Source organism: Cupressus sempervirens, chromosome 8 (genome assembly GCF_028749045.1).
Source record: "Cupressus sempervirens isolate cs-2001-9-10 chromosome 8, ASM2874904v1, whole genome shotgun sequence".
NCBI lineage: Eukaryota > Viridiplantae > Streptophyta > Pinopsida > Cupressales > Cupressaceae > Cupressus > Cupressus sempervirens.
In genome coordinates this window covers 313861681-313876692 of record NC_143125.1, presented here as the reverse complement: position 1 = coordinate 313876692, position 15012 = coordinate 313861681, and the positions used below count along the sequence as shown (strand labels likewise).

Genomic DNA, 15012 nt, shown 5'->3' with positions numbered 1-15012 from the left:
ACCAACCAATCCATGGTATATGGCTCTATGACTGAACCAATGATTCATAAATATTTTGTCGACCTTTTCTTATAATCATACCATTATATATAAAGTTAAAAAATAAATGTGCACAAGTTTTCGAAAAGAATCTAAGTTTAGAAATTATATTCAATTTTTTATCCTTTTTAAACAATGATTTCCTTCAGCACTGCATTTATTGTTGAAGTTTCAAGATTGCTACATATGAAAATAATATTGTTGGTGATTTCTATATCTTTTCAAATACAACAATCTCTCTCCATTTGTATTGAAAATAAGTCTGTGAAGAGACATGTCCCTTGAAGGGACATGTATGTTTATTAGTTATGTAATTACTATATATATATATATATATACACACACACATACACACATTATATCTCATATATAATTATCCATAGGTTTATCCAACTAAAGCTATAAAACATTAACACTCCCTCTTAGCTAGAAAGGATAAACATATGATTGATATTACACCATTGATAATGTTAGGAAATCAAATCAAGGAAATCTTTGATATAGAAGATTTCCATTATATAATATCATATGGGTATTGGCCTATCGGAATATCAACACATGATATTCACCAAATACTCTTTTGATATCATATTAGGTAACATGAGTATTGGCCTATTAGATAAGATAAGATAAAATTATTAATGTCCACGAAAAACCAAAATGGTTTATGGGACTGAGCATACAAACAGAAGAGCCAGCCAAGCAAAGGCACCAAATGGTGGCTAAAAAGGAACAAAGCAACAAGAAAAAAGAAAGACAAGGCAAGAACTAAGGGTCCTTCATTGTCACAAAGAAATCCATAATAGAGAGGTACATCCATGGACAATCCATAGTCTTCGGATGTTGTGAAGAACCCCTATAGGACTAATGCTACCTGTAGAGACTGGTACAATGTCTAACAGATCTGGAATGTGAAGTAGTGGAAGGCCTTTTCAAACCCCGTGGAGGAGACAAGGGAGAGAAAAAGGTGGTAATGAGCTGATCAAAAGTCCCTCTCTGATGAAAGGACTGCAGGGTATTCTCTCGAAGATGGGTGGCCTCCTGAAGAACATCAATAATATCAATCAAATCACCAAGTACTCTAAGTAATGGCCTATCAGAACATCAACTAAATGATATTCACCAAGCATTCAATACGGTAATGGCCTGTCAAAATATCAAGGCAAGATATTCACCAAATACCTATCATTTATCAATACAAACAACTTATAGACAGTCAATTTAGTGACATCTAACACTAAGTTGTTAATTTCCAAGATAAAGCATTTCATGATATAAGTGATTGGAAGTCATCACTTCCTCCTGATGTACACAGGGGGCAGACCCATACATATATTACATCAAAATTTTGCATGAAGTCACCGTAGAGACTATCATGCGGTGTTTTCATGACATTTTCCATGAACCATATCAAAGGATAAGGTTTTCATACATAGGGGGTTGACCCATACATATATTACATCAAAATTCTACATGAAGTTACCGTAGAGACTATCATGTGGTGTTTTCATGACACTTGTCATGAACCATATCAAAGGATAAGGTTTTCACCTCAAACTTATATCTCATAGATAAGAATGTATTACAAGGGATTGCACTTGGAACTCCTTCACAAAGAAACATTAACCTTTTGATCTCTTTGTCAAGGTTACCAATAAAGTGTCAAAACTAGTCTAATATCAAATTCTTTGACCTCTTAGTACAAGGTTGTCTCTGATGAAGTGTCAAACTCCCTCTGAATATGATATCATCCTTCTAACCTTCTAGCAACAAATCATGTCATGCTTCCCTAATTCAACAAGTCTCTGGATAGCATAAGCCCTTCCAACCTACATACACGAAACTTTATCCCATGAGTCATAGTCCTTTAACTACTATAGTTTCTGATCACTGGAGAATCCATCTCGACATGATCTACTCTCTCTTAATCAATATAACCAAAATTCTCGAAAGTCAATTGAAACACATCCTCTATCTACTCCTTGAGATGAATGTGTCAGAGTCCCTCTCTTTCAAGGTTGCCTCTAATAAAATGCCAAGCTCCCTAAGAATCTCAATCAATCTCATTTTTCTATAAGAACATTCTCATAGGAAAAAAAATCAAGACAAATAATCTTATAGTATGTATATAAATACAAAAAATAAGAAAAAGACTGATGTAGTACTCAAAAGTAAATACTTATCTGCACATCAACATTCTTGATACAAGTTGCTCTAATGAAAATCCATCAAAATAAAAATTAAAAAAAGTTATCTTAGAGTATTTGAGAGACATCTCCCCTCTAAAGATACTTCAAATCGAAATGGAACACTAGTCATTACTCCCCTCCACAATGTAAAATTCCCTTGCTTATATGATTGAACAGTCACATTAAATATGACAAATTACTCTCCTTCTTCTTTTTGTTCTCATTAAATAGTTAAAAATGCTTCATCACATATAAATCTTCAATGAATATTATTAAATACTACATCATGTATGAGAATTTGGTCTTCTTGCCTAGAAGGGGAGCCTATTTGCATTCACTGTGCCTTTTCATACTTCAGCCGCTCTAACTAAACACAATGTAGGTTGAACATTGTAAAGCATTATATGTCGAGCTTGTACTGATAGAGGGTCCAAAATAGATCACGGCCATGTCATGTTACCAATGTATAGACTCAAGGGACTTCTCTAGACGTCTACTACCAGCGATGCCAGAGACACGGGCATGTAGCCAAAGAGCTTTCTTTCTCTAACATCGAAATATCCACCACGTTGGCAAAGTGGAAAGACAGCTGTTAGAATCATCGAACCATAAAGGACACTCTTATCGCCTAGTTGGACTGTCATGGTGAAAGTTCATGTACATCGTGTTGGCGCCCACTGTCATCTTAAATAGTTTAAATCTATTTCATGTTTTTCATCGTGCGCATAGGCTGTGAGGAACGTTGGCAAAGAGGTAGAATTTGGCTTGATACCTCATGTGAATCATTGCTCATAAAATAATTGGTGTATTTGTTTTGATACCATTCAAACTAAAATATCAATTTCATATTTCAATATTCACTGGTTTAATATCATTGGAAGTTCTTATCATATTTTCTCCCTCGTCAAGATTTAAAGTCATTTCCGTGATGTGGTGGCCAATCAAGTAGAGGGTCTCTCAACTCGTTTATAGTTCATACACTCAATTGCACCGTTTCATTAATAATTACTCAAAGTCGCATCAATTAATTGTATAACTGCTTTGTTCTTTAAGATTCTGCAAATCACATGAGCTTTCAAATTTTCTGGCGTTGATGCTTCAAAGTACTTTACATGGTGAATGTCATTCATTGTAGCATCCACTAATATTTCCACAATGTTTTAATAAGATCACTTGATTCCTGTTGAAAAGTTCGTTATTGTGTGATGATAGAATCATTGCTAAACAATAACAATATGAACGATCTTTCACACAAAGTCTTATAGTTGATCTCAATTCTGTTACAATGTTTGGCAACAGTATTATATTTCAAGGAATAAGCAATTTACACTAAAAGATTCTTCGGTCACGACACCCATAATAGTCCTTCGTGTCCAACTTCATCCAATGTCAACAGTTGTACCTTGCCTTTATAGTGTATTCCTCTGATCGATTGTGTGTTAGTAACTATAACACACGACAATCTTCATCTACTGCCATATCTCTGCATTACACTCGCTTCAAGGGATTGAAGTTACCAATTCAAGATCCACACACGTAATCGACTATAAAAGGCTATCAACATTCATCAGTTGCAGAACTCTAAGAACTTTATCGATCACAATCACAAGGATATTGTTGCCATCATCTTCATTATTTAGATCACATCCCTAATATATATATCTGAGGTCGAGTTGGCTCCATACTATTGCCACCATAAATATAAAACGAAATTGCTTATGGAGTTCCTAATAAAGTCGAATCTCTTGCACTCTTACAAAATCAACACTCATTGGAGTGATGAATTAGACTACCAATGTCATGGAGATTTCACATCTATCCTCTACATCTTGTAAACCAATCACATGTTCTTTGGATTCCTTGGATCTAAATTTCTTAGAGTAGTCCATAACAGGAACTATACACTTCTTTATATTCTCACACTAGCACTAAACTCACAACAACGTTGATGACTGTAATGTAGTCAGAGGTTTATTTTGTACATCAACATGCTCGTGTGAGATCCAAACACCATCTTTTGAACACACGCACACGCACACACACACACCTATCTTTTCAAATACAACAAACTCTCCATTTATATTGAAAATAAGTCTATGAAGAGACATGTCCCTTCAAGGGACGTGCCTGTTCATTAATTATGTAATTAATATAAAATATATATATATATAATAAACACATTATATCCCATATATAATTATCTATAGATTTATCCCACTAAAGCTATAAAACATTAACATTTATAAACTCATATTCAAACTTAAAACATCGATTTAATTACAAAAATTCAAAATATCCCATAACATTCCACACCTCCTCAAAAAGAAAATCCAAGTGCTTATAAAATAAATGAAATACACTAAAGGTAGAACTAATACATTCCATTTTTCCTATATACATTAAACAACAAATAAATCCAAAATAGGTCATAATAAGTATTGTAACTAGTATTCACCCCCAAGTGCTAAAACAATTTGAGGACTTAATTTGGAACCACATAACGAAGGTTTTACTTATTGAAACTCTTTTGTAGAAGATGAGAAAAGTACCTTGATAAATGTTGTTGAATGAAATTGTTTTTTATGAGAAGTACTTACTACAAGATAGCTTCATATTTAGGATGGACAAAATTGGTCTTTCAAAAGTCAATCATAATGGTAATCAATACTCTCTAACTTTTGTTATAATTTTTGTTATAAATAAATGGTCAACTTTATATTTGTTTATTGATTTCATAATAATTTATATAAGATTTTCAATTATTTTCCGATAGATTTTTTTTGGAAAATGAGTTGTACAAAAATGTGTGGTGTTACTCTTATATCATTTTAATCATCCCTCATAATTATAAATGATTTTGAAAAATCCATCTTCAAGAATTCGAAAACATTCTCTTTAGAATATACATATTCATAATCTATTGCATAATTTATCTGTAAAAGATAATAACTAAGAAGATATACTGCCCTTGATAATATACACATCTTAAAATCAATCTTATATTAATTCAAATACTCTTTTTCCAGCCATAATTCAATCTTATGAATATACTGACATAAATGTTAAACAACCCATTTCCAGCCCAATTCTAAAAACTTTAAAATACAAGGTCATGCAATTACTTGAAGTACAAAGCATATAATTTTCGTATATGATGATGGTCTCCAGCTTCCCACCAGAAAATAGCTCCGCCACTCAAAAAAAATTCACTGCATGATGTAATTTAAATTAACTAATGTAATACAGTACGTAAATATATGGAACTATGAATAGCAGCGTGAAATACTTCCATAGGCATATTAATTAGGATAACTTTATATTTAAAAAATAAGGGAACGCGGTACAGTACTAACACTTATGTCAGATCGTCCTCATTAAAAGGCTCTTCGTCAACAGCAGCGGATGAAGAAACTGCAGCCATATCACCCGTGGGTAGCTTTCTTGCAAGCCTAATAATCTACAAGTAAATAAACTAGTGCTTAGAATTTTACCTGACAAAATAGATAATCATTGCCAAAAGAAATAAACAAATCCTACATTAAAACTTTTGAGAGATATATTAACACTCAAGAAAGCGAATTTAAAAGTTAAAAATAAAACAGTGTTTCTACAAGTTTTATATTTGGGGATGGGGAGACAGCTTAAAAACTAAGTTTCATGGTAAGTTGGTAGCTACTAATGTTTCAAATACCAAAATCCAAACCCTATACAATTTCACACTCGAAATTACTTTGTTGTCCTGCCCAATTGGCAACTAGGAATATTTGTTTAAACTCAATACAATCAGCAGTCTATATAGTACAACAGTCTGAAACATACAGCAGCAGAGCAGCACAAGCAGAAAATATATACTCAGCAACCGCATCAACTCATCGTATAAGTAACAAATAAGGAACAGCAGAGGAGAAATTTATATACCAATTAGTTAATATGCAGGTTCAGACTGTGTCCGGAGTAATGTGGAGATCATGCCTTAGCTTTACATATTTATATAGATGCACATCTCTGTTAAATAGTAATAAATACATGACAAATATAATAACATTGCTACAATCTGTCAAATGGATAGGGAAGGAATCTGCCGTAAAGGATTACTGCTATAAGGCACCCTTCTACAGTGGCAAGCAGGGAGAATAGTTACGAGGGCACCATATTGCACCATGGAAGGGAGAGAATGGCTAAGTGCAACCAATTGCATCTATGTCGAGGGGCTGTTGACAAAACCAAATTGCTCCAACCATGTAAGAATGGAGGGGGATTGAATGGAGGTAGAACTGTTGTCTTGAGGCATTTTGCCATGCCTCCTTATTCTATATCTTATACGTCTAAAAACCGCCCAGTGAGAGAGAGGGTCTGAGGTGCCAGAAAGAAGTTACCAAGTCTACGTAATAGGCTGTCCTAGAATGGACTAGAGGGATCTTTATGTTGGAGAGCTGAGGAACCCTCTTATGACCTGCACCCAACCCCACAAGGTACTATGTGTTTTTTTGAAATATGAGGCGGGATAGGGAAAGCAAGTACAAGAACCCCAACAGGTAGGATACCTCGGGTGGCTATCCATGTTACCTACCACCAAGGCCAAGTGGGCCAAAGTTTCATTCTTAAGCTTAGTGTGAGATGACTTCAGGCAAACCTATTGTGCTGCTTCTCCCACACCCTATTGTGTTTGAAATGATGCTATAGATATTTGAATATCACGTGTTATGTAATATCCCTAATAAAGGAAATATGTGTGTGTTTGTGAATGTGCCAATGTGTGTATTTTTCTTATGATTACAGGATTCAAATTCAGGATTACTCTATATGAAGAGGCATTTTACTTGGTAAGATGTAACCTAACCCCAATTCTCTACCATCATGATATTTTAGGGCAAATTACGAAGGGGAAATTACAGATGATATCAGAGCATGATCCTACCATCGTGCAGGGTAAGATGAATCAATAAATACATTCTAGCCAATAAGAAGGGTTCAAAAAAGTGTGTTGGTGTGCATGCTTTGTGTCTGCATATATTCATGTGTATACCTCATGTATGCGTTATCTTCATACATTCATGTGTACTTCGTGTTGTTAAGTGCATGTTCTATGTTTGGCTCTATATTTTTAGAAAATGAAAATAATTAGAGTGACCCAAAAGATATGAAATTATTAGCCAATGTTGGTCAATGCAAATCAGTTTATTGGCAACAATGATGAAGGGTTGTGTTGTGAGGTTTTCACACCATTGCCCCAAAATTTTTGGGGACCCCCTTTTTTTTCGATTGCCTTAGCAATTTTCGGTCTAGAGCTTTCAAATTTGAAGATTTCACACCTTGGACACCTTCAAGGCTAGTGGAGAGAGGGTTAGATTTATTTTCACCCGGTTTCAACTTGATTTTCCAGAGCCACCAATTTCATCCTTAGGCCGAACAAATTTTAAAAGAGCAACACTTGGCTGGATAAAATTGTAAATTTTGTACTTAGACATTTTTTTTTGAAAATTTGGATATAATTTTATAAAATTGGATAATTTTCAAAAAATGAAATTTTTGTTAAATTTGGTCTTATGGAAAATTTTAATTTTTTTTTTTGTGAAGAAAATTAATTTTTGTGATGGTGAAATAAAATTGCAAAATCGATTTTTGGCTCTAGAAGAAATTTTATTTTATTTTTGTCAAAAAAAATTTATTGGCATAGCTAAATCAATTTGGAGAGAAATTGCAAAAAAATTGGTTGTAATAGATTAAAGTTGCCTTGAAAACTTTTTGCCTTTAATGAAATTGGTAATTTAATATTGAAAAAATGGCTTTTGGTTAGCCAAAATCCAAATTTAATGACGTATTAATTACTAAACTCCCATTAAATGGAAATATTTGACAACCTCAAAGCATTATTTAATTTCTTTTTGCAATTTAGAACTAATTGGCAATTTAAAAAGTTAATTTTCATCATGGCAAACTTAATTTTGGTTAAGTATTTAATTTTGGGCCATAATTTTGCATTAATTATTTGTTTTTCTTTCTCCCAGGGTCCAAGAAGAAAGTTGGGTATAAGAGGAGACCTCTCTCCCATTTCCTCCTCACTTCTCACTTCTCCTTCTCAAGGTTTTGGTGATTTTGCAAGAGCAGATCTGCACTCTTCTTGCTTGGCGAATTTAGTGGAGGGCAAAATTTGTGGGAGCCGAAATTTGTGGGGGCCGAATTTTGTGGAAGGCGAATTTTGTGGGGGCCGAAATTTGTGGGAGCCGAATTTTGTGGGAGTCGAAATTTGTGGAAGATAAAATTCTGATTTTTGCAAGAGGTTGTAATTTTGGCCCTCGGTTGGGTAATTTTATTTGGAGGTGAATTGCATGATAAATTTCTGATTTGCAAAGGGATTTGAAGTTCTTGAGGTCTTGTCCTAGGTTCCGAAAAGTTGCTGTAAGATTATTGGTTAAAGTGAATTTTCATCATCTAGAGTTGCAAGGGGTCCTTAAGCTGACATCCATCTTTCGTTCTAGTCTAAGGATTGCTCCTCTTGGTTCTTCTTGCCTTCTGGTCCACCACTCTACCATCCCGTAATAGGGCGACAAGCATGGAGGATGTTAGTGCAAGTAAGAATCCAAAGCGGGCAAACACTAAGAAAGACAAAGAGGATATGATGTCATGTCCCCACTCTAGCTCAGTCTAACAGAGACATGTGAGTCAGCTTATTATGGGGTCTTGTAGGCTGACAGGGTTGAATAGAGACCCAGTATGGTTATTTAGTGTTGGGGACTTGGTTTTCTGGTGGGTATTGATCAATTGGGTGACGTTCCTTATTTTTAGGAGGCAGTTCCTACATTTATGGGGTTCATTCCTACTTTTTAGGAGGTATGATCATGCCCAGGGCTGGGTTTCCATGAGATGACCCTTTGGGTTCAGTTTCAGAGGGATAGGGCTTGTTTCCTAAATTTTAGGAGCACCCCTAGATTTTAGAGATGAGACTGCCAGTGGATCCTTGATTTCCGACTTCAATCACAGACAGGTGACAGGATGATTTTATGGTTTGTGATGTCAGTTGGGCAGTTTATGGCTATTTGGGTTATATTTTTAATATTTCCAAAGTTAGCGTTTAATATTTAAATAAGGCCAAGTTAATAGCCATTTTGGAGTAATAAGGGAATTTTGGCCTCATCTAGATGCGTATCCCATGTTATGATAGCTCGTTGGAAAGGTCTTGAAATTCTCTAAATCTTCCTCTTTGGTCTCAGGGCAATTCGGTGAGCGGATTTATTACTATGGTGGAAAAGGTCATTTTCTAGTGACATGGTCACTTTAAAATAAGATTTAATTCATTTTTATAGCCAGCGCCAATTGGGGGTCACTTTAGGGTTCGAATTGCTTTGCAAGGGGTTATAAGGAGATGGGCGCCATTTCTCATGATTATGCATATTTTTCAAACACTTCTTCTCAAATTTGCTCTACTTGAGCGATTTGCATTCTGGGACGCAAACCCTAGGGTAATTGTTGGCTGGGACGTAACCCTCAGCAGCATTGGGTATTGGTTTGTCAGTAGTTTCAACAATATTCAGGAGGAAGGTAGACGCCACTTCAGCTTGGGCCTACAATTTGTTTTGTTGGGCATGTTCTTTGGCGCATGGGAGGTGAATTCTAGCAGCCGTACACTGCCATTTCTTGCAGCCATACTTTGTCATTTGCAGCACTTGGATACATAGAAAAATTGGTTACTCAGCAGCAAAGTCTTGCATCTTATCAACCCATTTTCATCAGCCAGTTGTGGAGTCATTGTTAGAGGAAATGTACTGGATCTTTTATTTGGTTCTTTAATTCAGAGATCTGCCTGGTACGATTTGTATCAACTCTGACTTTACTGCATATTGTTATTTATTTTCAAACTCTTTTCTTGCCATTTGTTACTTCTCATTTCTATGTGGAATAATCATCAAAAACACAACAACAAACAAACTCTTCTGCATTTCCGTCTAGTTCTACAAGAAAACATTAATAAACAGGAAAAAACAAAAATAAAATAAATCTACAACAGATTTGCAGCAGAGATCCATCAGGGATCTTTCAGTGGTATCAGAGCTTACATCCTGCCAGCCTGTAGGGTTTGTGAGAAATTGTCACAATAGATTTTGGCATCTAGGTATTGGATAAAAGTTTTTGATAAATCATTTCAGCATCTGGGTAGTCACTAGTTGGTTTATTAAATACAAATCTATGCATCCTGGTGGAGAAATACACAGATTCTACGAGCGCAGGAGAAACCAGTGGCAAGTAGAGGCCGCCAGAGACGCACAGATACCAGCTATGGGTGAGGCACAGGGTGCTGCTGGCGACGGCATGCCTACAGAGGCAGAAGAAAGAGAGATGGTGCAGACCCTATTCACTACTCAATCCAGGATCGCTCAGGCTCTAGACAGGTTACAGGATACCTTGGAGCGTTTGGAGATGGGTGGACACAGAGGCAGGCAAAGTAGATCAGTTTCAGTGGCTGGTAGTCAGCGCAGCCATCAGTCCCATTCTTCAGTTGGGAGCTCCCTTCATTCCAGTAGGAGGCATCGCCATCGTACACCTACTATGAATAGGCCATTGCTTCCCCAATTCATACCAAGTGAATGGCCAGCGCAGGTGGAACCACCAGAAGTGGGGTTTCAGGAGTCAATTTTGACGGCCACAGCTGAGTGGAGAGCTCTACCTCCTGAGGTTAGGGACGTCTTCCCTCTTCCCTAGTATTGTGCACAGCGTAGAGATACAACCAGGTTCAGGGGAGATCGTGGTAATAGACTACCACAACAGCAGCAAAATTATGACCTCAATAGAGCTACTGGGAAGATTACATTGGCCCCATATAATGGCTCAGGAGACACTAGTGCACGAGCTTGGGTCCACAAGCTGGACATATACCTTTCATTGAGGCCCATGCCTGAGCGTGAGGCTATTCAGTTTGCTGTGTTGCATTTAGAGGGGATTGCCTATGATTGGTGGCACCATGGATTGGTCACCCAGGATCACACCTTAGTTCACTCCTATGCTGAGTTCACCGAGCGACTCATTGCACGATTTGACCGTAAGGATACAGAACTTTATTACAGGGAGTTGGCTCACCTTAAACAAACTGGTCATGCAAAAGCCTATATTAATGAGTTCCAGCATATTGCAGTTATGGTACCGGATATGCCCCAGAAACGTAGTGTGATGTTGTTCATTGAGGGTTTGCAGGATAGACTAAAAGGATTGGTACGTGCTTTCCAACCAGCTACTCTTAAGGAGGCTATTGATGTGACATTGAGATTGGATACTGTTCCCACTTCTTATCAGGCAGATAAGAAACCATTTAGAGATTCACGGCTTGCACAGAAGGCCAATACAACACAGAACAAAGGAGGGACCTCATCTAAAACTCCTTGGATGAATCAGGAAACGAGGAATGAATTGAGGAGGAAAAAGTTGTGTTTTTTCGGCAAAGAACCATGGGAACCAGGACACTGTTGCATGGGTAAAGGAAAGGTTCATTTGATTGAGGTGACTTCTGAGTTAGGAGATGAGGAGGTTCCTGATACTGATATTGAGGATAATACAGAGGATGATGAGCATTTTCCGACACAGTTGGAGTTAGACACCGCTGAGCCTGTGGCATCAGCTAAAGTAGCTATGGCTACCCTCTCCAGTTATCCTAAGCTAAAGTAGCTATGGCTACCCTCTCCAGTTATCCTAAGTTTCATGCCTTCCGATTGAAAGGTACACTTAAGGGTAAGCGGATCACCAGTTTGGTAGACACAAGTGCTACGCATAACTTTATTGATCAAAAATTAGTTGAGAGGCGTGGCTTATAGTACGAGGAGTTTGGTGGTTTTGGAGTGAAGGTGGCTGATGGTGCCATTTTGGGTTGTACCAAGCGGATTACACAGCTTAGTATTCAGATGGGAGATTATACTTTGATTGATGACTTCTATGTGCTTCCCGTAGAAGATTATGATGTGGTTTTGGGCATGCAGTGGTTACAGGGTATTGGGCGTTACATTATTGATCACCACCGTATGCAGTTAGAGTTTCTTTCTGGCGGGCAGAAGGTGATTTTGAGGGCAGTGTCAGATGGTGGAACCAGGGAGGTGACTTCTCGCAGGATGGAGACCATCCTTAGGCATAATGATGTGCTTTGGGCTACACACTGTTTGGTTAAATCCAAAACACCCATATCTCAGGATGGCCGTGTATTTCATGTGGACATTCAGTCAGTGATGGATCGTCACAGTAGAGTGTTTGGTGATATACCTCCTGGAGTGCCACCAGATAGAGGGTTTGAGCATGGTATAGAGTTGGAGGATGGAGCGAAGCCAGTGATTACTACCCCATACCGTCATCCTAGAGCCTATAAGGATGAAATTGAGAAGACTATTCATGAGCTATTGGACATGGGTTTCATTCGACCTAGTTCCAACCCCTTTGCTTCTTCTATAGTGCTTGTTAAGAAGAAGGATGGGACTCTATGGATGTGTGAGATTATGGAGGGATTGATAGTGGATGACAAATACAGTGTGGTAGATGATATTATCTACTATAAAGACAGGGTTTACCTTGTTTCGGGTTCTCAGTTGAAGGAACAAATTTTGCATGCTCTCCATGATATTCCTACAGCCGGACACCCAGGATATGGTAAGACTTACAGGGCGGTACGTGAGAGATTCTCTTGGGAGGGTCTCAAAGATGATGTTTTACACCATGTCCGTGAGTGTATGACTTGTCAGCAGAACAAGTCGAAGCATACCTACCCAGCGGGATTATTGTAGCCCTTGCCTATACCGGAACAGAAATGGACAGGGATCTCCATGGATTTCATTACAGGTCTTCCTCAGGTTCAGGGGAAAGATTGCATCTATGTTGTTGTGGATAGGCTAACGAAGTATGCCCACTTCTTTCCCATTGCATTAGATTTTACAGCATCACAGGTGGCTGAGTTGTTCTTCAGGGAGGTGTTTAGACTTCATGGTCTTCCCAAGACCATTGTGAGTGATAGGGACAGCAAATTCATGAGTTCCTTCTGGTAGGAACTTTTTACACTAGCTGGTACTTTGTTAACAACTAGTGCTAGTTACCACCCTCAAACGGATGGGCAGACAGAAATAGTTAACAAATGGGTTGAGGGATATTTGCGTAACTATGTGTCAGGGCAGCAAAAAGCATGGGTGCGTTGGCTGCATTTGAGCGAGTATTGTTATAATACTACGCATCATATGTCCATTGGCATGACGCCTTTCAAAGCTCTCTATGGATATGAGGCATTATCTTTCACTGATTTGGCATTTGGTGATAGTAGAGTTCCCTTGGCTCAGGATTGGTTACAAGAGAACCAGGATGTCATGAGATCTCTTAGGGAGAATTTGCAGCAGGCCCAAAATCAGCAAAAGATGTACGCTGACAGGCACAGAATTGAGAGGGCATTTGAGGTGAATGATATGGTCTTTCTGCGTTTACAACCATATCAGCAGAGCACCCTAAAAAGGGGGGAAGCTGAGAAGCTCAAACCACGTTTTTATGGTCCATACAAGATACTCAGGCGAGTGGGAGAGGTTGCATATGAGGTTGAGTTACCACATGGCAGCAAAGTTCATAATGTATTTCATGTATCTTGCCTGAAAAAGGCCCTTGAACAGCATATTATAGTTTCACCCGAATTACCTCCTATGGATGAGGAAGGTAAATTGATTTTGGTCTCTGATGAGATTCTTGAGGTGAGGGAACGGTGGCTGAGAAGCCGGGTGATTCGAGAACATTTGGTTCGATGGAGAGATCTTCCCATAGAGGATGCCACCTGGGAGGGTGAGAGCATTTTACAGCATCCTGCATTACAGTTGCTTGTGGGCAAGCATCTCTGAGAGGGGAGGACTGTGATGTCCCCACTCTAGCTCAGTCTAACAGAGACATGTGAGTCAGCGTATTATGGGGTCTTGTAGGCTGACAGGGTTGAATAGAGACCCAGTATGGTTATTCAGTGTTGGGGACTTGGTTTTCTGGTGGGTATTGATCAGTTGGGTGACGTTCCTTGTTTTTAGGAGGCAGTTCCTACATTTATGGGGTTCATTCCTACTTTTTAGGAGGTATGATCATGCCCAGGGCTAGGTTTCCATGAGATGACCCTTTGGGTTCAGTTTCAGAGGGATAGGGCTTGTTTCCTAAATTTTAGGAGCATCCCTAGATTTTAGGGATGAGACTGCCAATGGATCCTTGATTTCCGACTTCAATCACAGACAGGTGACAGGATGATTTTATGGTTTGTGATGTCAGTTAGGCAGTTTATGGCTATTTGGGTTATATTTTTAATATTTCCTAAGTTAGTGTTTAATATTTAAATAAGGCTAAGTTAATAGCCATTTTGGAGTAATAAGGGAATTTTGGCCTCATCTAGATGCGTATCCCATGTTATGATAGCTCGTTGGAAAGGTCTTGAAATTCTCTAAATCTTCCTCTTTGGTCTCAGGGCAATTCGGTGAGCGGATTTATTACTATGGTGGAAAAGGTCATTTTCTAGTGACATGGTCACTTTAAAATAAGATTTAATTCATTTTTATAGCCAACGCCAATTGGGGGTCACTTTAGGGTTCGAATTGCTTTGCAAGGGGTTATAAGGAGATGGGCGACATTTCTCATGATTATGCATATTTTTCAAACACTTCTTTTCAGATTTGCTCTGCTTGAGCGATTTGCATTCTGGGACGCAAACCCCAAGGTAATTGCTGGCTGGAACGTAACCCTCAGCAGCATTGGGTATTGGTTTGTCAGTAGTTTCAACAGAATTCAGGAGGAAGGTAGACGCCACTTC

At 38.0% G+C, this 15012-nt stretch overlaps 1 protein-coding gene across 2 annotated transcripts in view; it reads right to left on the bottom strand.

Moving 5' to 3' along the window:
- Positions 1-5205: 5205 nt before the first annotated feature.
- GSNAP (gamma-soluble NSF attachment protein) overlaps positions 5206-15012 on the bottom strand; it is a 92396-nt gene continuing 82589 nt past the window's right edge. For both annotated transcript variants that reach the window (XM_089797534.1, XM_089797533.1), the window contains 2 exons: positions 5582-5685; positions 5206-5437 (listed from right to left, as the gene is read on the bottom strand). In XM_089797534.1, coding sequence (XP_089653660.1) covers positions 5584-5685 — 102 coding nt within the window. In that variant the 3' untranslated portion in view covers positions 5206-5437; positions 5582-5583. The remainder of the gene's footprint in view (positions 5438-5581; positions 5686-15012) is intronic.